At 35.3% G+C, this 26,127-nt stretch overlaps 1 protein-coding gene and 1 pseudogene across 1 annotated transcript; one reads left to right on the top strand and one right to left on the bottom strand.

Annotated features, from left to right (window-relative positions):
- Positions 1–21,408: 21,408 nt before the first annotated feature.
- LOC149203287 (cysteine-rich repeat secretory protein 38-like) lies at positions 21,409–22,372 on the bottom strand. Its single transcript, XM_089401819.1, has 3 exons — positions 22,299–22,372; positions 22,030–22,054; positions 21,409–21,798 (listed from the first exon to the last, which is right to left on the bottom strand). Exons 1-3 carry the CDS (start codon positions 22,370–22,372, stop codon positions 21,409–21,411), a joined length of 489 nt encoding a protein of 162 aa, XP_089257945.1.
- Positions 22,373–23,128: 756 nt separating this feature from the next.
- On the top strand, positions 23,129–25,776 carry LOC149203286 (glucan endo-1,3-beta-glucosidase 12-like; annotated as a pseudogene).
- Positions 25,777–26,127: the final 351 nt, after the last annotated feature.

Raw genomic sequence — 26,127 nt, 5'->3', positions numbered from 1 at the left:
ATGTATGATGCAGATACATAAATGACCTGCATATACAGAAGATATGCATATATAGGAGAGTTAGGGATATACAGAAGATATGTGCATATCTTCCGTATATGCGCATATCTTCCGTATATATACAATTTCTGTATATGTGCAATTTTTGTATATGAAATTTGCACATATACGATGCAGATATATAAACGACGTGCATATATGGAAGATATGTATATATATGAATGTTAGGGATATACAAAAGATATGCGCATATCTTCCGTATATGCGCAATTTCCGTATATGCGCATATCTTTTGTATATGCACAATTTCCATATATGCTAAATTTCTGTATATGGAATTTTCGCATATACGATGTAAAACATGAACGAATATATGTATAAATTCCATATACAAAAATTGCGCATATACGAAAATTATGCATATATGGAAGATATGCGCATATACGGAATATATGCGCATATCTTTCGTATATCCCTAGCTTTCCCACAGGTGCATATCTTTCGTATATGCAGGTCGTTTATGTATCTGCATCGTATATGCGCAAATTCCATATACAAAAATTTCGGATATACGTAAATTGTGCATATACGGAAGATATGCGTGTTTCTTCTGTATATGTCCAATTTCTGTATATGTGCAATTTCTGTATATGAAATTTGGGCATATACGATACAGATACATAAACGACGTGCATATACGGAAGATATGCACATATAGGAAAGTTAGGGATATGCTTTTGATATGCAGATATCTTCCGTATATGCGCATATCTTCCGTATATGTGCATCCTTCATGTATCTGTGTCGTATATGCGCAAATTCCATATACAGAAATTGCGCATATACAAAAATTGTCCATATACAGAATATATCCGCATATCTTCCGTATATGTACAATTTCCTTATATGCACAATTTCTGTATATGCGGAATTTCGCATATACGGAAATTGTGCATATACGGAAGATATGCAGATATATTCCGTATATGCATAATTTTCTTATATGCGCAATTTCTGTATATGGAATTTGCGCATATACAATGCAGATACATGAACGACGTGCATATACGGAAGATATGGACATATATGAAAGTTAGGGATATACGGAAGATATGCACATATCTTCCAAATATCCATAATTTCCGTATATGCGCTTATCTTCCATATCTGCACAATTTTTATTTATGCGCAATTTTTGTATATAGAATTTGCACATATATGATGTAAATGCATGAATGGAGATATGTACAAATTCCATACACAGAAATTTCATGTATACAAAAATTGTGCATATACCGAAGATATGCGCCTATACGGAAATTGCGCATATACAGAAGATATGCACATATCTTCCTACATCCCTAACTTTCCTATATGTGCATATCTTCCGTATATGCATGTCATTTATGTATCTGCATCGTATATGCGAAAATTCCATATACAGAAATTACGCATATACGAAAGATATGCGCATATCTTCCGCATATCGCTAATTTTTCCATATATGCATATCTTCCATATATGCACGTTGTTTATGTATCTGCATCATATATGTGCAATTTCTTTATATGGAATTTATGCATATACGATGCAGATACATAAACAACGTGCATATAGGGAAGATATGCATATATACGAAAGATATGCGCATATATTCCGTATATGCACAATTTTTGTATATGCGAAATTTCTATATATGGAATCTGTACATATATTTGTTCATGTATCTACATCGTATATGCGCAAATTCCATATATAAAAATTTCACATATACGGAAATTGTGCATATATGGAAAATATGCGCATATACGGAAATTGCGCATATACAGAAGAAATGCGCATATCTTCCGTATATCCCTAACTCTCCTATATGTGCATATATTTCATATATGCACGTTGTTTACTTATCTGGATCGTATATGCGCAAATTCCATATACAGGAAATTGCACATATACGGAATTTGTGCATATACGGAACATATGCGCATATACAGAAATTGAGCATATACGAAAGATATGCGCATATCTTTCGTATATCCCTAACTTTTCTATATGTGCATATTTTCCATATATGCAGGTCATTTATGTATCTGCATCGTACATGTGCAAATTCCATATACATAAATTGCACATATATGGAAATTGTGCATATACGGAAGATACGCGCGTATCTTCCGTATATGCACAATTTCCGTATATGCGCAATTTCTGTATATGGATTTTGCACATGTACGATGCAGATACATAAATGACCTGCATATATAGGAGAGTTAGGATATATGGAAGATATGGGCATATCTTCCGTATATGCGTAATTTCCGTATATGCGCATATCTTCCGTATATACACAATTTTCGTATATGCGCAATTTCTGTATATGTAATTTGCACACATACGATGCAGATATATAAACGACGTGCATATACGGAAGATATGTATATATATGAATGTTAGGGATATCGGGAAGATATGCGCATATATTCCGTATATGCGCAATTTCTTCATATGCTCATATCTTCTGTATATGCACAATTTCCATATATGCTAAATTTTTGTATATGGAATTTTCGCATATACGATGTAGATACATGAACGAAGATATGTACAAATTCCATATAAAGAAATTGCGCGTATACGAAAATTGTGCATATATGGAAATTATGCGCATATACGGAAGATATGCGCATATCTTTCGTATATCCCTAACTTTCCCACAAGTGCATATATTCCATATATGCAGGTCGTTTATGTATCTGCATCGTATATGCGCAAATTCCATATACAGAAATTTCGGATATACGTAAATTGTGCATATACGGAAGATATGCGTGTTTCTTCTGTGTATGTCCAATTTCCGTATATGCGCAATTTTTGTATATGGAATTTGGGCATATACGATACAAATACATAAACGACGTGCATATACAGAAGATATGCACATATAGGAAAGTTATGGATATGCGTAAGATATGCGGATATCTTCTGTATATGCGCATATCTTTCGGATATGCACAATTTCCGTATATGCGAAATTTCTGTATATGGAATTTGCACATATACGAAATAGATACATGAACGAAGATATGTACAAATTCCATACACAGAAATTTCATATTTATGAAGATTGTGCATACACGGAACATATGCGCATATACGAAATATATGCACATATCTTCCGTATATCCCTAACTTTCATTTTTGTCAATATCTTCTGTGTAGCCCTAGCTTCCCTGTATGTCCATATCTTCCGTATATGCACGTCGTTTAGGTATATGCATTATAGATGTGCAAATTCCATATACAAAAATTGCGGATATATAGAAATTGTGCATATACGGAAGATATGCGTATATACAGAAATTGCGCATATATGGAAATTGTGCATATCTTCGGTATAGACACAATTTTCGTATATGCGCAATTTCTGTATATGAAATTTGCACATATACGATGCAGATACATAAATAACGTGTATATACGGAAGATATGCACATAAAGTAAAGTTAGGGATATACGGAAGATATGCGCATATCTTCCGCATATGCACAATTTCCGTATACGTGCAATTTCTCTATATGGAATTTGTACATATCTTCATTCATGTATCTACATTGTATATGCACAAATTCCATATACAAATTTAGCATATACAGAAATTGTGTATATATGGAAATTGTGCATATACGGAGGATATGCGCATATCTTCCGTATATCTCTAACTTTCCTATATGTTCATATCTTTCTTATATGTACATTGTTTATGTATCTGCATCATATATGCACAAATTTCATATAAAGAAATTGCGCATATACGGAAATTGTGCATATACAGAAGATATGCGTAATTTTCGTATATGTGCATATACGGAAATTGTGCATATACGGAAGATATGAACAATTTCTGTATATGGAAATTGTGCATATACGATGCAAATACATAAACGACGTGCATATACAAAAAATATGCATGTACAAGAATGTTAACGGAAATTGTGCATATACGGAAGATATGCGCAATTTCTGTATATGGAATTTGTGCATATACGACGCAAATACATAAACGACGTGCATATATAAAAGATATGCATGTACAAGAAAGTTAGGGATATACCGAAGATATGCACATATCCTCTGTATATGCGCATATCTTCTAGATATGCGCATATCTTTCTTATATGCACACTTTCCGTATATGCGCAGTTTCTTTATATAGAATTTGTACATATCTTCGTTCATGTATCTACATCATGTATGTGCAAATTCCATATACAGAAATTGCACATATACGGAAGATATGCGCATATCTTCCTTATATCTGTAACCTTCTTATATGTGCATATCTTCCGTATATGCAGTTCATTCATGTATCTGCATCATATATGCACAAATTCCTTATATAGAAATTTCGCATATATGGAAATTGTGCATATATGGAAGATATGCACATATCTTCCGTATATGCGCAATTTTTGTATATGGAATTTGCACATATATGATGCAGATACATGAATGACGTGCATATATGGAAGATATGCACATATAGGAAAGTTAGGGATATACGGAAGGTATGTGCATATCTTCCGTATATGCGCAATTTCCGTATATGCGCATATCATACATATATGTATATTTTCTGTATATGCACAATTTTTGTAGCTGAAATTTGCGTATATACGATATAGATACATGAATGAAGATATGCACAAATTCCATATACAGAAATTTTGCATATACGAAAATTAGGGATATATGGAAGATATGCGCATATACGGAAGATAAGCGCATATGTTCTATATATCCCTAAGTTTTGTGTATGTGCATATGTTTCATATATGCACATCGTTTATGTATCTTCATCATATATGCGCAAATTTCATATACATAAATTATGCATATACGAAAATTGTACATATAAGGAATATATGCACAATTTTCGTATATGTGCAATTTATGTATATGGAATTTGCGCATATATGATGCAAATACATAAACGATGTGCATATACAGAAGATATGCATATACAGGAAAGTTAAGGATATACGAAAGATATGCGCATAGCTTCCATATATGCACAATTTCTGTATATGTGCATATCTTCCGTACATGCACAATTTCCGTATATGTGCAATTTATGTATATGGAATTTGTACATACTTCATTTATGTATCTACATCGCATATGCGCAAATTCCATATAAATAAATTTCGCATATACAGAAATTGTGCATATACGGAATATATGCGCATATATAGAAATTACGGATATACGGAAGATATGCGCATATCTTCCGTATATCCCTAAATTTCATGTATGTGCATATCTTTTGTATATGCACTTCATTCTTCTATCTACATCGTATATGTGCAAATTCCATATACAGAAATTGTCCATATACGGAAGATATGCGCATATCTTCTGTATATGCACAATTTCCTTATATGGAATCTGTGCATATACGATGCAAATACATGAACGACGTGCATATACGGAAGATATGCACATACAGTAAAGTTAGGGATATACCTGTATATGCACATATATTATGTATATGCACAATTTCTATATATGCGCAACTTTTGTATATGTACTTTGCGCATATACGATGCAGATACATGAACGAAGATAGGTACAAATTATATATATAGAAATTTCGCATATACGGAAATTGTGAATATACAGATGATATGCACATATAAGGAAATTACGCATATACGGAATATATGTGCATATATTCCATATATCCCTAACTTTCCTGTATGTGCATATCTTCTGTATATGCACATCGATCATGTATCTGCATCGTATGTGCACAAATTTGATATACGGAAATTCCGCATATACGGAAATTGCGCATATACGGAAGATATGCGCATATCTTCCGTATATCCCTAACTTTCATATATGTGCATATCTTCCATATATGCACGTTGTTTATGTATCTACATCGTATATACGCAAATTCCATATACAGAAATCGTGCATACACGAAAATTGTGCATATACAAAAGATATGCGCATATCTTCCGTATATCCATAATTTCCGTATATGCGTAATTTCTGTATATAGAATTTGCGCATATACAGAACAGATACATAAAAAATGTGCATATACGGAATATATTCACATATATGAAAGTTAGGGATATGTGGAAGATATGCGTATATCTTCAGTATATGCGCAATTCCCGTATATGCGCATATCTTCCGTATATGCACAAATTTTGTATATGCACAATTTCTGTATATGGAATTTGCGCATATACGATGTAGAGACATAAACAACACACATCAATGGGATATAGCTAAATGAGGAACGGTTTCATCACCTCGGAAAAAATGCAGACCGGAGGGCCATAAATGTTTGCACATGAAAATGCAAACGTATTTACTATGGTGTGGTGGAGGGGATGTTTCCCTGCACTCCCTCACCTTAAACTCTTTACACTTTTCATCCATCACGTGGCAGGTGGCTAACCTTGTCTAACATCCCCATAGGAGAGGCCTATTCTCTATCGATGATGTGGCTGAGCTCGTCCATCGTCAATGAGTGATGTGGAGACAGCACGTCAGAAAGAAGCCCTTGGTTGTTGTGATGACAACCCGAGTTAGCTAACTTGTCGACTACATTGTTTCCTTGCCGCCTAATCTGTTCCATGATTATGTAGTCAAAGGAGGGTAAATAGGCATGAATCCATTCACATATGTATTCAAACACCAACTCTTTACCACTTTCTTTAGAGGGGAACCATTGATCAATTTAGATATGAAGGTGATGGATAGTTGTGAATCCAAGAGATGATATGTTGTCTCTTCTTCTATCAAACAGAGGGGGCAACGAAATGGACCTTCGAAGCCTTTCCTTCTGATCCTATCCCAAGTTACGAGATTTCCATGTGCAATCATCTAGAGGAAGATTGCAACTTTAGGCCCCATGCCACAAAGATAGGGAGTGCTCGGATATATTGATATTTCTTCACTCATAAATGGAGCATATATGCAAAGGTGTTCTTAATCATATTTTCTCTAATGTTCATGACTCAAAGAACAATAATCCATATTTCCTAACCAAAAATACATTTCACAAAAATATTATTTATAGACTGTTCATTATATTTGCAGAGGCATCAACCATTTTGCCCCATGAAACCTCTTTTTTCAAAGCTATCCCAAGTTAAAATTTTATTATGGAGGATCGACCAAGTGAAACACCTTAAATTTTTGGGAATGTGCCACTTCCATATGAGATTGTTCCACCATCTACAGATTGGAATGACCTTTGTGTGTGATATTTCTTCACAAGTAAGCTGACTGTTTACCTTTCCGAATTTGGCATCCAAGCTCTAGACCAACTTTTTCTTTTGTATTAGTAAGTCTCACTCCATTAAGATTCATCACATTTATGAAATAGCTCCATTCCAAAGCTAAAGAACCCACAAATCCAAGCTCTATTTAGGTCATCCAATAACTTGAGGAGGTTTGGTGAGGATGAACTCTTTTAATATATGACAAGTATAAAAGCCCTTTGGAGTGTAAGATTTGAATCAAATTGGGGGATAGTTTGTAGACACCAACTCCCCCTATGAAGGGATATGTTCTAAGAACAATTTTTTTTCCATCCCCTACATTCCATACTAACGAGTTGAAGAGAGTGGGAAAGGAATCCATGAGAGCTTTCCCAACATTAAAGCATCTTTTAATAGATTTCCCTGCCTGTTTTCTGAGCCAATCAACCATTCACTACCTATTTAAATATTTTTCTTCTAAAACCAAACTTCAAATAACTTCTCCAAAAAGGCCTCTCCACATATTTTTCAGTGCTAAGACTTTTGCAAACTAGTTCAAATTTTTGAATCCCCAACCTCCAAGACATTTTGAGATTGATAAAGAGGTCCAACTTGCCAAATGAAAACTTTCCTTGATATTTTTCTCAATCCACAGAAATCTAAACATTAACTGTCTAATGGGTGTAAGGATGGCGATGGGAATCTTTGCTAATGATAACCAGTAAAGTGGAATATGTGCATATTTTCCGTATATGCACAATTTCTGTATATGCGCAGTTTCTGTATATGGAATTTATGCATATACAATGCAGATACGTAAACGACGTACATATACAGAAGATATACACATACATGAAAGTTAGGGATATAAGGAAGATATGCGCATATCTTCCGTATATGTGCAATTTCCGTATATGCACATATCTTCCGTATATGCACAATTTCCGTATATGCGAAATTTTTGTATATGCGAAATTTTTGTACATGTAATTTGTACATATCTTCATTCATGCATCTACATCGTATATGCGCAAATTCCATATACAAAAATTGTGCATATATGGAAATTGTGTATATACAAAAGATATGCGCGTATACGGAAATTGCACATATACGGAAGATATGCACATATCTTCCGTATATCCCTAACTTTCCTATATGTGCATATCTTCTGTATATGCATGTCGTTCATGTATATGCATCGTATATGCAAAAATTCCATATATAGAAATTACGCATATACGGAAATTGTGCATATACGGAAGATATGGGCATATCTTCCGTATATGCACATTTTCTGTATATACGCAATTTCTGTATATGAAATATGACAATATACGATGTAGATACATGAACGACGTGCATATATAGAAGATATGGACATACAGGAAAGTTAGGGATATACGGAAGATATGCACATATATTCCGTATATGAACAATTTCTGTATATGCGCATATCTTCCGTATATGCACAATTTTCGTATATGCGAAATTTATGTATATGGAATTTGTACATATCTTCATTCATGTATATGCATCGTATAATCTTCAAATTCCATATACAGAAATTGTGCATATACGGAAATTGTGCATATACGGAAGATATGCGCATATACGAAAATTGCGTATATACGGAATATATGTGCATATCTCTCGTATATCCCTAACTTTCCTGTATGTGCATATCTTCTGTATATGCATGTCATTTATGTATATGCATCGTATAGGCGCAAATTTTATATACAAAAATTTTGCATATACGGAAATTGTGCATATACGGAAGTTATGCGCATATAAGGAAATTGCGCATATACAGAAGATATGTGCATATCTTCTGTATATCCCTAACTTTTATGTATGTGCATATATTCTATCTATGCATGTCATTTAAGTATCTGCATCGTATATGCGCAAATTCCATATACAGAAATTGCACATATACAAAAATTGTGCATATACGGAAGATATGCACATATCTTCCGTATATCCCTAATTTTCCTGTATGTGCCTATCTTCTGTATATGCATGTTCTTTATGTATCTGCATCATATATGTGCAAATTCCATATACAGAAATTGTGCATATATGGAAGATATTCCATATACAGAAATTGCACATATACGGAAATTGTGCATATACGAAAGATATGCACATACGGGAAAGTTAGGGATATACAGAAGATATGCGCATATCTTCCATATATGCACAATTTACGTATATGAGCATATTTTCCTTATATGCGCAATTTCTGTATATGTGCATATTTATCGTATATGCACAATTTCCGTATATGCAAAATTTCTGTATATGGAATTTGTACATATTTTAATTCATGTATCTACATCATATATGCACAAATTCCATATACAAAAATTGCGCATACACGTAAATTGTGCATATATGGAAGATATGCGAATATACAAAAATTGCGCATATATGGAAATTGTCCTCGAGAAATGATCCTGGTTTCTTCTTGAGTTCATTGTCCAACGATCTCATAAAATGTTGGGAGTCTATTGTTATTGCTTATAGCAGTGATGCCGGGTTCCTAGACTAGAGCAAGACCTTAGAGAGAGATCATTACCAACTCTCTATCAAATATAGTCTCACCAGCAATATGTATTTGATCTCTTAGTTGAGATACCTCGGTGATATAGGATTGCAAAGATTCCCCCCTATTCATATTAAATTCCTTGAGCTTATTATTAAGGAGAGGATACGATTCAAATTTTTGACTTATCATGCATCCTAACCAACTTATCATAAATGTCTTTAGAACTCTTCAAATTACCAACATAAACAAGTAAATGATCTTGCAAACCATGAATGAGAAGTTTCTTAGCTTTGAGGTCACCTTTCTTGTACCTGGGTTTGATAGTAGTAGAAGCATTCATCGGAGGTTCAAGTAGATTTCCTTGTAGATATTCCAAGACATCGTTGTCATCCGATATGACTCTCAACTTGATATTCCAAGAAACAAAGTAGATGAGTCACCTAGCTTCTCATTATCCTTGAAGTAAGAGGTAGGCATCTAGGCCAAATCAAATAGGATCCTTTATCTTTTTCCAAATACAATTTCTTATCTCTTATTTCGTGATTCTTGGAACTATGCAATCCTTTGTCGTTGAACATTATGCAATTCCTTAAGGAAGTGAACTGTGAAATCCTCTGAGTCAGGAAGTCACTGAGCAAACAAAATGTGCAATCCTTCTCTAACAGTTAGAAATGTGAAATATTTTGTCATTGGGAATTGTGTAGTCCTTTCTTCCAGTGGATAGGGCAGTCTTCCAGAACAAACCAACTACATGTCGCTAGAAAATGTGGAATGTGCATTCCTCTTTGACCATGTGGCATAAGTTTCAATATTTGGTCTATGGACAAGTGTCACTTTCTCCTTGATTTTAGGCATGAGTGTCAAAAACCGTAAGCCTAATCCCATGGTGGTAAATATATATCATAGAGACTTGTAGAGAACATTTTCACATTCGACATTGGATCTCTATCCATACCCATCAGTTCAAGGAGATTTGTATTTGGTTTGCAACTATTTTAGGAGTTAGTTTTAAAGTGTTTCTTTTGCGTTTGAAAGAGGCTCTTTTCCCATTTATTATTGTCTTTACTAGTGTTCTTACTATTACCACCTTCCATAAGTGTTTTTTCAGTCTATCTTTTTTTCGTACAAGTGTTGCATCCCTCACAAGTCATTTTTCCTACCAACAATTACTGCTACTGGGTCTTTTTATGCATCCATGTTCTTCCCTTTACATGTTCATTTATGGTCATTGATAGTAATTTATCTAACTCATTCTACGGTGGATCTATACTTGTCCTTTCCTTATACCTAAATCTAAAGCTTGATTCCTTCTCCGAATGAACTACATCATCTTTAAGGCCTGATGTCTTCTCCAACTGTGCATTGTGCAATCCCAAGTAGAGAACCACCTCCTTATCAACTACCACTTTGCAATGTGTAGTTACTGGCCTCCTCTAGTAATGTATTGTGTAATCTCAGCCATCAGTGGTCCAAACTAGCCACGGAAATTGCACAATATGCAATCCCCTTGCTCCTCTGCCAGATGAGACTGCACATTGCACAATTCCAAGCCTCAAACCAAACCTCTATCAATCAAGACTATGAAATCCCACTTATCACTATGCATTGTATAATTGCATAGCCTAGTGTGCCCTCATGTAGCATAGTATGTCAGAATATGTCTACTCAATCACTGTTTTGTTGCTTTTGTGTTTGCAAGAGGCTCTTTTCCCATTTTTTATTTTATTTACTAGTGTTCTTACTATTACCACCTTCTATAAGTGTTTTTTCAGTCTGTCTTTTTTTTTACAAGTGTCGCATCCCTCTCAAGTCATTTTGCCTACCAACAGTTACTGCTACTAGGTCTTTTTATGCATCCATGTTCTACCCTTTACATGATCATTTATGGTCATTGATAGTGATTTATCTAACTCATTCTATGGTGGATCTACACTTTTCCTTTTCTTATACCTAGATCTAAAGCTTGATTCCTTCTGAAGATAAACTACATCATCTTTAATGCCTGATGTCTTCTCCAATTGTGCATTGTGCAATCCCAAGTGGACAACCACCTCCTTGTCAACTACCACTTTTCAATGTGTAGTTACTGGCCTCCTCCAGTAATGCAATATGTAATCTCAGCCATCAGTGGTCCAAACTAGCCACGGAGATTGCACAATGCGCAATCGTCTTGCTCCTCTGCCAGATGAGACTATACATTGCATAATCCCATGCCTCAAACCAAACCTCTTTCAATCAAGACTACGAAATCCCACTTATCACTATGCATTGTATAATTTCATAGCCCAGTGTGCCCTTATGTAGCACAGTATGTCAGAATATGTCTCCTCAATCACTATTTTTTTGCTTTAATATTGATTGTTGCACTAATTTGCTAGAGCTAACTTGTTATCGCCATGCGTGTATCTCTTGCCACTGGTACTGTAAGTCTTGAAAATATTTCTCTCTCATCAGCATATAGCATCATGCCTCCCAAGATATCAGCATCAAAGGAGGCTACAATAGGAAGTATCAAGGAAGTTATTGAAAGCTCCTCAACATTAGTTCCCATTCTACCTGACACACAGTTGTACATTGAGAAGGTCTCTAATATCATAAGGAATATCATTAAGGATGAATTCACTCTTACAAAATTTAAGGCAGATATAAAATATAGGCGGGTATACATCAACATCCAATGACCGAATCTTCACAACATTGCTTGTAGATTCCCATTCTTATCATATGTAGATGTCAACAAATAGTTCCTGCAATGATTAGATACCAAGAGCATGTATTCAAAAAAAACTAGTGGGCATCATCTTGCCTCATACTACCCATATGATATATACTTGATATACCACCTTTTGAAGCCTGAGCAACATATTGACTCTCATTTCTATGCAACAAAAGGCTATCTCAACACCAAGGGAATGGTCAAGGTGTGAGTGAAGGAACTGAAAAAGATTTTCCAAACTCCAAATGATAATTAGAAGAGTAAATCACTCGAAAAGGTGTTTCAATAGTGTTTTGGTGCCAATTTTATGACCTCAATAATAATGAATCCTTCCTAGAAGGATGGGTTTACATGTTATATAATATTGTTCCAGAAGGAATATATTTAATTGGTTTGATCTTCTACCTCAACAACTAAATATAAACATGAACAAGGTGAAAAAAACCACCAAAAGGCAAGCATAAATAGTTCTACATATCTGCCTACCTTTTATATGAGACAAGTGCTTACAATTCTTTCCCTCATAGGGATTGGAAATGGACACTAGGAAAGTCTCTTATCCATATTTATTGCAAATTGTTAGCAGAGTGCAACTACAAAGGAGTGTTTGAAAAACTAGTTGATCACTTCTTCAAGGTCTTATAATAGATGATATTTGAAGTAGAATCCCCTTTCATGTCTCATGAGGCAATGTATTCAGTATGAAAAATTGTGGATTGGTTTCCCTCACCAGATGGAAAATAGCTCAGTGTTTGGCTCCTAGAAACTATCTCATCTCTTGTCGAGGTATGCGACAGATAATGCAGTCATGCAAGAGGTTGCATATCAACATGTCATAGTTCTAACTACAATACTACAAAGGAATAAGAAGGCACTATGGATTTCTCTTCCTTGCAGGTGGGATCTTACGAGATCAAGAACTTGAAGGTCACAGATGCTCAAGTCACATAATTGGGGAGCCTGAAGATTGGTAGACTAGATTTCCATCAGTACAATCCAATGGAAGTTTGCAAGAAAAATTATGCCAAGTTGTACTTTGAACTACCATATGGGACCTATGCTAGGTCAAAGGAAGAAAATATGAAGAATCACTGTAATGCCTCTCACTCACATGCACTAGGCAATCAAGTAGGCCCTTCCAACGCAATTTCCAAAAAACATTACCACCCAAGAAGAGAGAAGTCGGAAGAGAACACTCGAATAAGTACTAAGTATAAGAGGAAGGTTTCCCAAAACCCAGCAGAGGATAAAAGTTGAAAGTTCAAGGTAGATCTAGCTATTCTAAAATCAACTATTGTAGTAGAAAGGAAGAGGAAGCAATGGAAAATAGAAAGGATGCAGGAGGAAGAATATAAGAAGATGGAAGAGAGGGAAAGGAATAATTTGGAGGAAATGCAGGAACAAGAAGAAATAAAGAGAAAGGAAGAAGAAGAATCTAGACTTAAGCAGGTAGAAGAAGAAATGCATAAACAACCATAAGAAGAAAGGAGTAGAAAAAAGTAAGATCATGAGCTTGTTCAAGAGATTGAGGAGTACATATTAGCCCATGACATGGACATAGAATAAGGGAAGAAGAACCAAAATGTTTACCTCATTCCTAGTACAGAGAAGATCGTCAGTCCACCTCCACATCCCCCTACAAATGGTTAAGTCCCAGGTGGTGAAGAATAAATCTCTCCTCTAGATGAAGACTTGATCATGGATATTTCTAGCTTGATATGCGCATATCAAGGAAGATATGCACATATCTTCTGTATATGCACAATTTCCATATATGCGCAATTTCTGTATATGGAATTTGCACATATACGATGCAGATACATAAACGACGTGCATATACGGAAGATATACACATATACGAAAGTTAGGGATATATAGAAGATATGCGCATATCTTCCATATATGCACAATTTCCGTATATGCACATATCTTCCATATATGCACAATTTCCATATATGCGCATAGAAGATATGCACATATAAGAAAGTTAGGGACCCTGCTACACGAAAAACGAGAAATACATGGAAAAATGTGACTGCAATAACATTTTTTCATGTACTTCTCATTGTTCGTGTAGCAGAGTGCATTGAAAGTACGCAACAAGGGTACTTCTTGGATGAGGAATTAAATTCCGCATACAAAGAGTGCCCCCACTTGAAATTTGAGCAAAAACATATGGAAATAAGTTGAAAATACGAGTTGAAAAAATAGTTTTTCTTTTTTCCCTCTAAAATTTGATGATGTAATCTAATTTAAGTTATTATTTCCACTATTATATTACAATATTCATTAGGAGGCTCATTTTAGACTTCAAAATTTCTCTAATGTGAGGTGAAGTGACCCAACATAGTCATTTATTTGGAAGCATACACACAAGTCCAATGCAACATAAAAAAATGGGTCATGTCATATGTAGAAGCCACTACTTACATCATCTTCAAACTTCAAAATAACTCATATAATTCATGTTATTTTCCACCTTTAGGTATGGGAGGGTCATTATTAGTACATATTACATGTGTCAAAGTGGTTACCAAGAAAGGCCATTAAAGAGTAGGTGTAGTGATATATAGTATGGTTTGGCATGTGACTTCATAAGTTGCATTACACAATCAAGCGAGGTTATTTAAGATATTCATTAACATGAGCACATTTGAAAATGGATGAGCACATATGCTTTGATATACCCTTTCCTTGGCACTATTTATTACGACCACTTTATTTGGCTTTTTCTCAAACTTCATTTCATTGAGTCCTTTTGTATTCATATGAGTTTCATTAGATAAAACCTCAAATAATTTCATTTATTCCTTTTATAAGTGATGCATTTCCTCGCATAGGACTTAGGGTAATGACCTCATTATGAGGGGGAAATTACTCAAGCTTTGCCTTGGCTTTTTATTTTTTACTTTACTTTATTTTCGTTTTAATTTGCATCTTTCTCGTCCTCCCCTCCTTTTTTTATTTAGTTAAATTGACCTTCACCTTATAATTCCTTCTCATGGGATTATGATGCCTGAACCTTTTTGTGACACGTGACAACAACCATGAAAGCGCCAATGGGAAATGGGAAATATGGAAAGTGTTAAGTATGGATTGTGATATGGGCATGCTACCCCTTTGAAATCCTCTTAATAGTATAACTCAAACTAATAGTGACAACACTTATCTAGAAGATGTTGATCATCACCAAGGTAAAACAAGGCAAAAGGCAAAAAAATTAGGGCATCACGATCCATTATCTAACTCAAAGAATCATCAACACTTAATGACAAGTACATAAGGCATTAAAACCCAATATGAGGTGAGAAAATAATGTAATTAATGTATGTTATGCACCATATCCATCAAATGCGAGTGAACTAAGAAAATGTGGGAGGAATCTTTGGTTAACAATTGGCGGAGAATCATAAATCTCATCCATGGAATTGGGACAGTCGGTTTTTGGAGGACCAAATGACCATATTTTTAAAACCTTTCTATATGGTAGACTCGTCTATGAATCTAGTTTACAAGGCACCTGGAATCACTCATTTTCGATATCTTATGAGGAAGCTATGATCAAAATACTGACTGTCTATCGAAAATCAGCACTCCTAAAACTCTCTTTCCAGTTGTTCCTTAGAGTATTTGACCTATCAATTATTCTTGTCCTCAAAACCTGTTTCTATTGGAGACGAATAAATGAATCTAATTTCATTTTCAATTTGAATCATTCGAATTCAACATGAAACAAAGAATCTATGCTTAAAAAATTCATTGTTCATTGTTGTTCTATGTGGGGTAATCAAAAATGACTTTGTTATGAAGATTGTTATAACTAAAATTGACATATCATACCATTGAATTTTTAAAACCTGTTTTTATTGGAGATATATCTTTGAATTACCTCTCATCTCGCTTTGGAATCACTCAATTTGGATGAAAAACAAAGAAGTCGTGACTAAAACACTGTTGGTTAGCATGATTGGCCACTACTCTCCCGCAAGTGACAAATAAATTTTACTTTCTTATTTTCTCCAACTTTATTAGAAACAACCATCTCCATGAGATTTTATACTAAATTGCCTAGAATTGGACTTCAAAGCCTAAGCATGACAATTTACAAAATAATCTTGATATTGATTGAATATTAAAATATAGTGTTACATCTAACAAACTCAAATTCATAAAAATTTATCTAACAAAAATATCAACATAGGTTGTTTCCAATCCAACATCATACCTAAATCTAACACTTTCCTATTTCTAATATTCCTTCTTTTTTTTGACAAATTCGGTTGCTATTATAAATCTGAAAAAAAGAGGGAGACTGAGCTCTTGAAATACATGCTGAGGTGCCAAGAAGAGCTAGGGAAGAAGGAGTTATAGCTTAAACAACATTTCTCCTTAATCCTGCCTTTTGGGCTTCTAAAAACTAAAGACCAGAGGTAAACCCTAACAAACTGGAGTAGTAAATAACAACATTTACAAAGCATATCAATCTATATTATTGTGGTTGATGTGTTGAGTAGTGGACTCTTTTGGTTTGTCGTCGACACTCACTTGCTTCAAGCTTGACGAACTTGTTCGAGCTACGTTTTTCTTTTCTACTGTTCCTTTCCTGCTATATTTTTTGTTCTTCCTTTTCTGTTGTTCCATTTTTTCTGTTGTTCCCTTTCTGTTGTTCCTGGAAGAGCGATTTCGAAGCGTAGAGGAGGCATGGTTGGGAGGTAGAAGGACAGTTGATCCACTGATAAGAGGTGAGGGAGTGATGATTCTAATAAACTACCAGATCCCTATGTGGATCTTAGTCACAAGTGAAATGAGGACAATCTTTGACCAAGATGTCATATTGGATGAGCTGAGGTGTTGATCGGATCCTGGAGGTCTTTTCATCATGGAATATGCTGAAATGATTCCATGCCCTTGCAGATGAGGCAGCCCAATGGTCTGGCACAAGCTTTGTTGGCTTGACTGTCAGCAATTTTATTGAGCGATCACAGAACATGATAATAGCGCACATCCTTTATGGTGTGTCCTAAGATTTGGCACCATTTGATAATCTGCTGAAGGAGAGCATTGGGAAGATCCCTGTTCTGAACCATTGCACGAATGACTACCGCCGAGTCTCCTAATATCATGACTGTGTATATACCAAGCTTCCTAAGTTGGATAAGACCTTGGTAAAGGTCCAGGGCTTCTGCTCTGTTATTGGAAGTATAGCAAGACCCCACTCGTATGAGAGTATTTTATCCCCATTACCATTATAAATGACTCCTCCCGTCCCTGCTACCCCGGGATTCGACTTTGAGGCCCCATCGAAACAGAGATAATGCCTATTGCTATTTTTAAGCCAACCTGCAAATTCTTCCTCTTGTAGCCTGATCTTCTAGTTAGGGGAAACATTGTTGTTTATGTTGCTAGCAGCGTTTCCCTTCTAATTGCTGGTGTTTTGTTCTAACAGGTTTCCAACGAATATGTGTTCTTCTATGCTGAGTTCACTGACATTTATACTTCTCGGATTCTTAACTGAGATGATCTCAAGGGCAAGACTCCTTGCCTTGGTACAAAGACTTCTAACAGTGGAATCCTTATCCTTAAAACCCTACCGGTTTTGTGTCATCCAAATATTCCATAGCATATTGTGGGGAAGAATATCTCAGACTCTCTTCACTGTGTTATTTTTCCTGTGCTGCTAGGGGTAGTTTTTTTTCCATTTGTAAAAAATTTCTTGTATGGTTTTTTGGGTGTTCCATGGGATTTGATTGTTATGAGATAAATTCCTCCAGTAGTCGATGGAAAAACGACATTCAATAAAGAGATGATGCATTGATTCTTCAACAACTAAGCAATTAGGACATCAAGAGGGGCCATTGATTCCCCTCTTTTGCAAATTTTCAGCTGTGAGGACTTTCCCTTTGAGGAGGGTCCAGAGAAAAAACTTAATTTTTGGAATTGCCTCGAATTTCCAAACCACCTTCTAGTGGTTCCAACTTGGCATGGGGAAGCTGGTGTTGCAAATGTAATGGTGAGTAGCTTGGATGGTGTAAGAGGATCTGAATGGGTCCCAACGAAACCCATCAGATCGTTCTTTTTGACAGGGGCTATACTGTGCAAATGGGATTGAAGGGCAGAAAAACATGCGTTAAGGCCATTGGGTATGGTTGGGAAGGCCCAACCTGACCGAAGAAGGGTGTGAGGATCCCATTGGGAGATCTGGTCCAGCAAATGTATGCCTGTTATTCCAAAAAAGGAAAGGATAGGGTGGACCCCCCCATGTCTGTTTATTGGCTGCTGAACCATGATTCTGTCATCTCCAATATTGATGCTTGCACCTCCCTTGGGGATTTTTGAAGTATTTTGAGTGATTAGTGGAATTTCTCTCTTGCATAATCACCAAATTTTGGAGTAGTCTCTATTGCGCATATCTCGATCAAGAAGCTGCTGCCTAGGAAAATTAAGATATTTAATTACCAAAACTTTTTTCCACCATGCTGGTAGTCGAGTAATGAGTCACCAAACAATTTTTCCTCCAAAGGCTAAATTGAGAAATTTAGGGGATCTAATTCCAATACCTCCTCGTTCTGCAGTTGCTCCAAGTGTATCTCCTATTTTTTGGAATGATATCAACTAGATTGTGGTCATGCATAATGTCTTCTAGCTGAGTTCTAAAAGGATCCGGGGAGAAAATACCTCCTCTTTTCTCATTAGCATGGAGAAAAAGATTTAGATCTCCTCCTAGTATGACATTGGTATTCTCCTCTACATTCATGCCGACTTTGATTTCCTCCCAATAGCACTCCTTATCCCTAAAGTGGTTAGGCGCATAAATGTTGTATATAACTAGAGTCTGTTGATATTCTTTGTTTTCTAACATTGTTTGGATTCAATGCTGATTAATAATTTCTGACTTATAATTCCAGATTGTAGCGATTCCTCCGGAAGCTCCCTTAGATTCACTAATGCTTCCATTGTATTGCTTGTTCTGTTCAATGATTTTAGTCGTATCCTGCAGGTTTTGCTTTGTTTCCTGTAACAAAAAGATCCCTGGTTTTTCACAATAAATAAGATCTTTCAGGGCTACAACTTTGGAGGGGTGCCCTATACCCCTCCAATTCCAAGACATGATTTTCATCATTAGGCTATCTCTAATATTCCTTACCATATAAATATATATTTTAGTTCAAAATCGATTTAATATATAATATATAATATATTTATTTATATGATTAATAATTTTAGAAAATTATAATCAATACTATATTTAAATTCTCTATCATTTTTGTACAAGTAATATCTTAATGTAAATCAGGCTAGTGAGATTTTGTTCATGCATAAATGATTTCTATATAACTAATTTTACTAAAAATCGGGCCTAGTGAGCACAAATGATTTTTGAAAATTATATGAATCAAAAGTTTGAACTTCAAATATTAATTTTTTATTTAATATATATACATTTTTAAATTAAAGTAAAGTTTTGACTTATTAAATAAATTAATAACTAAATAAATATATTAATATTTTAGTTATTTTTTTAAAATAAAGTAATATTTTAATTTTAATTTTTTTAACTAACCTAAAACGTAAAAACTAAAACATTTAAATACTAAAATTTTAACGACTAATAAATTGAAACATTCTTAACAAATAATAATTTGAAACCGTACATTACTTATTCACATTTAACTTTTTATTTGCACAACTTTTTAATATAAAATAAGGTTTGTGGAAAAACTATGAAATATTGATAAGTTTGAACTTCTATTTCAGGTTTTGTTATTTACATGTAGTTTTGATGTGCAATGGGGTTTGTAAAGTTTTGGAAAATAAATTAATAAATAAATATAAGTATTTATTTTGATTAATGTTTTTTTGGGAGATAAAATAAACTTTATTTTAAATGGTTATCTTTCCAAATTTAGGAAAACTCAATCTAATTATATAAACAAAATAAATAAAATTTTAACCACTTAACAAGATTATCTTATTTATAACTTATTTTTTTAATATAAAATAAGTTTTGTGAATTTCTATACATGAAATGTATTTTGAAGATTAAAATAAAATTCAATATGGATATTAATAAAATATTAACTTTTAATTATATAAACAAAAAAATAAAATAAAAAATAAAATGATAAAATTTTAAACTTGAATAAAAATATATTATATAACAAATTAATTAATATAAAAGAATATTTTTGATTTTTTTTTAATGAAACAATGATTTTAGGAACTACTTTTAATACAAAAATAAAATAAAATTGGTGAGTTTTTATTTATGAACAATAATTTTAACAAACTTATAATATAAAATAAAATTTGTGAGTTGTTGTTTATAAATAATAATTTTAAAATATTTATAATATGAAATAAATTTGTGAATTTTTTTTTTATGAATAATAATTTTAAGTAATTAGAAGTAAAAGTCGAACTTTATTTCTCTTGAAACCAGATTTTTTTTAACTCATACCCAACATTTTAATGTAAATTGAATATCTAGAGATTTTAGGAAACCATTAACATATAAAATAAACGCCTACAATAGACCCACATAGAATGACCACGTTTCTCGGAGAATTTCCTGTAGCGTAAACGATCATTTATGTTTCTGAGAAATCAGGGCACTCAAGTTGTTCTCAAACCCAGAAAATTAGAACTTCGATAATAAAGAAAAATACATATAATTAAACATTACTCTGATGCGCTGTAGCATTGCTGGGAAATAACGTGGAGAAGGGGTATGTCTCAAACTGAATTTTGCAACTTCCTAACAATGTTTTGCCCCCTTCTTTTTCCATAAAAGGATACTAATTTTTGAGTGCTATTAACAAACACTATTTGCACTGTTCTATGGGCAAATCTCTCTATCATTCCACCGAACCGAAAACCCTGTGCGTTTCAGAGAAAGAGGAGGTAGCGAATTCTGCAGCTAATCTCTTGCTTGCGAGATCAGAATTTTGACTAGTCAGAGGACGAAGTAGATTCATGACCTCATTCTGAAAAATAGTTGGATTGTCCTTCGCTCTCTGGGGATTTTGGAGAATAGAAACGACATGGGCATCGAAGACTGAAAAGAAACTGAAATTATCATAGTGCAAGAAACACGCATTGAACCACACTAGGCCACTTATGTCGTTCTCGCAAAGTTGATGAAGTACGATGCTCACTTCCTGTGCACAGCTAGAGCATTCTTCTAGCGATGCGTCATCTCTACACTGGACGAGACCATACACCTCGTCTTCTGCGTTTTGTCCATGCTAAAAGGTGTTAAACCTCGTATTTGTTGCATTGTTAGCTAGATCATACATAACTCTATACAAATTGCTCTCAAACCTACCTCCATGAGCATAACCAGTATCGTTCTTGCAATCGCCAACTCATAACTATAAAATTCCCAAAGGATAACTAATGAATAGCAAGCAGATTAAGAAAACAAAGTGTAATGATATGGTATTGTAGCCATTAAACCTCCCCATATTATGAAACACCGATTCTTTCAAATCCAAGCCCCGTCTGTTTAGAGAATTTCACCAATCGAGAGTTCTGTTAATATTGGTGAGTGGTCTAATAATATATCTGAATGACTGATGTATCTAGCAGCATTATCATAGGCTCAGGCAGCCTCCTCAGTGGTGTCAAAAGTGGCGAGCTAGACTCTTCTTTTCTTCGAGGGGTCTCCGATCTGGGCTACAAATCTCCCCCATGGCGTTTTCCTCGTGCCTCTAAAATGTATTTCCTTCATAGTTGCTGACAATGCCTCGTCTTCACCGCCGCCTCTTCCAATATTATCTTCATTCCCACTCTCTCCATCTGTATGGTGTCTATTGCCATGGTGATCAGAGATCCATCTCCCTTCAAACAAACAAAAGTGGAACTTAGCCCAATTGATTAGGGCAACAAAATATGGCAATGCGGGTTTTGAAATTCAAAATTCCAATCTGGAGCGCCATTATACAATTCAAATTTTGGTGAAACCACAGGCTTAGAGATGAAACTTAAATATTAAGCATGTTTACAAGTTCAAACTTGAATATTGAGCGCGTTTTCAAATTCATATAACACGACATTAATGGTTACAATATTGATACATATTCCACCTAATACACCATTTTGTATTTATCAGCGATCGAGCTCATGTATTTTATTTCGTATGATAACTTTCCTTGGAAATTAATATCAGATGGTATGGGGAATGGACAGCATACAATACACGACATGCCATGATACACATGCCGCATGTTTCAATGGGCATCAATACAAACAATGAGATGGATGACCGCATCATGCATATGTCCATCACTATTAACCAGAAAGTGTTGCCTAGAAATTAAATAGATGTTAGAGTGTCCGTGCCCTGTGGTCCGTAAGGGGTGTATTAATGGAGCTATAGAGGTGGAAATAGCTCTTTCCTCATATAGATTCTATGGCGTCATAGCAGATGTCATTAGGTTTTGAACGGTATTAGAAGTTTTGAGGCAAGAGCTATTTCCACCTCTATAGCTCCATTAATACACCCCCTACATACCACAGGGCATGAACACTCTGACATCTATTTAATTTTCAGGCAACACTTTCTGGTTAATAGTGATGGACATATGCATGATGCGGTCACCCATCTCGTTGTTTGTATCGATGCCCATTGAAATGAGTGGCATGTGTATCATGGCATGTCGTGTATCATATGCTATCCATTTCACATACCATCTGATATTAATTGCCATGGAATGTTATCATACGAAATAAAATACATGAGCTCTATTTTTGATACATAAAAAATGGTGTATCAGGTGGAATATGTATCAATATTGTAACCATTAATGTCATGTTATATGAATTCAAAAACGTGCTCAATATTCAAGTTTGACCTTGTAAAGGCACTCAATATTCAAGTTTCATCTCTAAACCAGTGGTTTCACCAAATTTTGAATTGTATAATGTGCTCCAGATTGGAATTTTGAATTTCAAAACCCACGCTGCCATATTTTATTGAACTTGAAAGAAGCTTTGGTTGGTTATAGTTTCTTTGCTCAACATGAGCTTCCGAGACGAGTTCGGTGCTGGTCACGATTGCGGTGGTTCTGGCTATCGTTGCCTCCGCTGGTGAGAAAACTCATTTTAGCATTTGTTTTGTAAGGGCTTTAGCTTTAATTTCTTCGATTATCGTTGTCTCTGCAGCCGTGGACCAGATAAGAAAATGCATTTTATAGTTTGGTTCGTCCATGGTTAAGCTTTAATTTTTTCAATTATAGTTGCCTTTGCAGCTACAAACCAGACAAGAAAATGCATTTTATTGTTTGGTTCATCAGCTGTTTAAGCTTTAATTTGTTCGATTATTGTTGCCTCTGTAGATGAGAACTAGACATGAAAATGCATTTATTGTTTGGTTTGTCAGGGGTTTTAGCTTTAATTTCTTGTACTATAGTGCCTCTGCAGCTGATAACTAGACAAAGAAAATGCATTTTATAGTTTGGTTCATCGAGGGTTTTAACTTTAATTTCTATGATTATCGTTGCTACTGCAGCTAATAAAATGCATTTTCTTGTCTTGTTCGTCCGGGGTTTTTGCTATAATTTCTTGGACTATCGTTGCCTGTGCAACAGTTTTAGCTTTAATTTCTTTGATTATGGTTGCTTCTGCAACTGAGAAAATGCATTTTCTTGTCTGGTTCGTCAGAATTTCTTTTTGAGCTTTGATTTTTGTGATTGACCGAGTAAATTTCATTTTTTGTTTTGTTTTGTTTTGCAGGGGTTGGCACTGTGAGTATTAACTATGGTCAGAAAGAAGACAATCTTCCCCCGGCTTCCAAGATAGTGCCACTGATCAAGAGCCAAGCCATACCACAAGTTGAAGCTCTACGACGCAAACCCTATAGCTCTACATGCATTCAGTGGTACCAAAATTAAAATCACCATTGCCCTTCCCAATGAGAAACTCTCCAACGTTGCTCATCGTCTTTTGTGAGCCTATGCATGGGGTCCAAAAAAATGTGGTTGCCTACATTCTGGGCACCCAGATCATGGCCATAGCTGTCGGAAATGAAGTCTTGGCCAATTCTAATGATTTCACCTCCTACATTGTCCCTATCATGAAGAATATTCACATGGCTCTCATAAAATACAACCTCGACGGAATTATCAAAGTGTCAAGCCCTGTTGCCACCAGTGTGCTCTAGAACTCTTTCCTACCATCAACCGGACTTTTCAAGAGTGACCCTGTGGAGACCACGATAAAGCCAATGCTCGATTTTCTAAGCCAAATGGGGTCCTCTCTCATGGTCAATGTCTACCCTTTCTTTGCCTACTAGGGCGATGCCAACGATATTTCTCTAGAGTACGAACTCTTTCACCCCAGTGCCAGAGTATGGGACAGCAACACCGAGCTCCTGTACACGAACCTCTTTGATGCACAGCTCGACGTAGTGTTCTTTGCAATGTCGTCCCTTGGGTATAAGAACCTCGACATTGTCATGTCTGAGATTGGGTGGCCATCTAAGGGCAACGAGGGTGAAACCGGTGCTAACCTTGACAACGTTGCGGCCTACAATGGGAACCTTGTCAAGAATGTCCTCTCCAACTCTGGAATTCTGCTCAGGCCCCAGGCCTCTCCTGACACCTTCATTTTTTCTCTCTTTAATGAAAACTAGAAGTTCGGTCCCACATCGAATTGCAACTATGGCTTGTTCTACCCAACCAAGGAGCACGTCTACAATATTACTCTAACACCTGTAGCCATGAACAACCAGGCGCCGACCTCTGGAAGAAATTCCTCTTCCACCCTGCCCACCTTTGTGCAACATCATCGCAGTAGCAGGAAAACCCTAGAGGGAGCATCCGAGACGTGGTGCGTTGCAAATTCCAAGATCAATACTAGTAAGCTCCAGGCGGCATTAGACTATGCATGTGGAGAAGGGGCTGTAGATTGCAAGCAGATTCAGCCTCAGACGTCATACTACAACCCTAACACGCTGGAAGCCCATGCTTCATATTCTTTTAATAGTTATTATCAAAAGAACAGCCGCAATACTGGAACATGCAACTTCCACGGCGCTGCCTATGTCGTTACCCAGTGTCCAAGTAAGTTCATATATTATCCCAGGATTAGCTTACTTTTTGTCTACATATGTGCTACCATTATTGAAGGTCTTTTGATGATTAATTTTATGATGTGTTTTTTATCTTGTTGTTGCAGAGTATGGTGATTGCGAATTCCCGATAGGTTACTACTTTAGTTCATAGAAGATCAGTAGTACCTAGTAGTATTATGGTTTAGAATCATCTCTTGTGAACTTTCTAGAGTGCCTGTAGGGCTCGATTTCGTTCCGTTTTGTATGTATATGAAGGGGTGTATCATTCTTATTATGAAATCAACATTCTTGCTTATAAAAAATCGTGTTGTCAAAATGTTTTAAATTTGATTTTCGTTTAACACCTTAGTTGAAATAGTGTTTCCCAATCGACATCCGGGCATAGATAAATCTCCAACACTGGATATTCTTGCTTCTTAAACATAAACTTCAGGTTTTAACTCAATTTATTAACTTTCCTAAGATATAAAGGGGTCTTTTAACGTTTTGACCCTTAAGTAAT

The sequence above is a fragment of the Pinus tabuliformis genome, chromosome 2_1 (assembly GCF_031772625.1).
Source record: "Pinus tabuliformis cultivar Carrire ecotype Pingquan chromosome 2_1, CPIR1, whole genome shotgun sequence".
Taxonomy (NCBI): Eukaryota; Viridiplantae; Streptophyta; class Pinopsida; order Pinales; family Pinaceae; genus Pinus; species Pinus tabuliformis.
The sequence above is the reverse complement of the archived record's forward strand: the minus strand, read 5'-3'. Positions and strand labels throughout refer to the sequence as shown.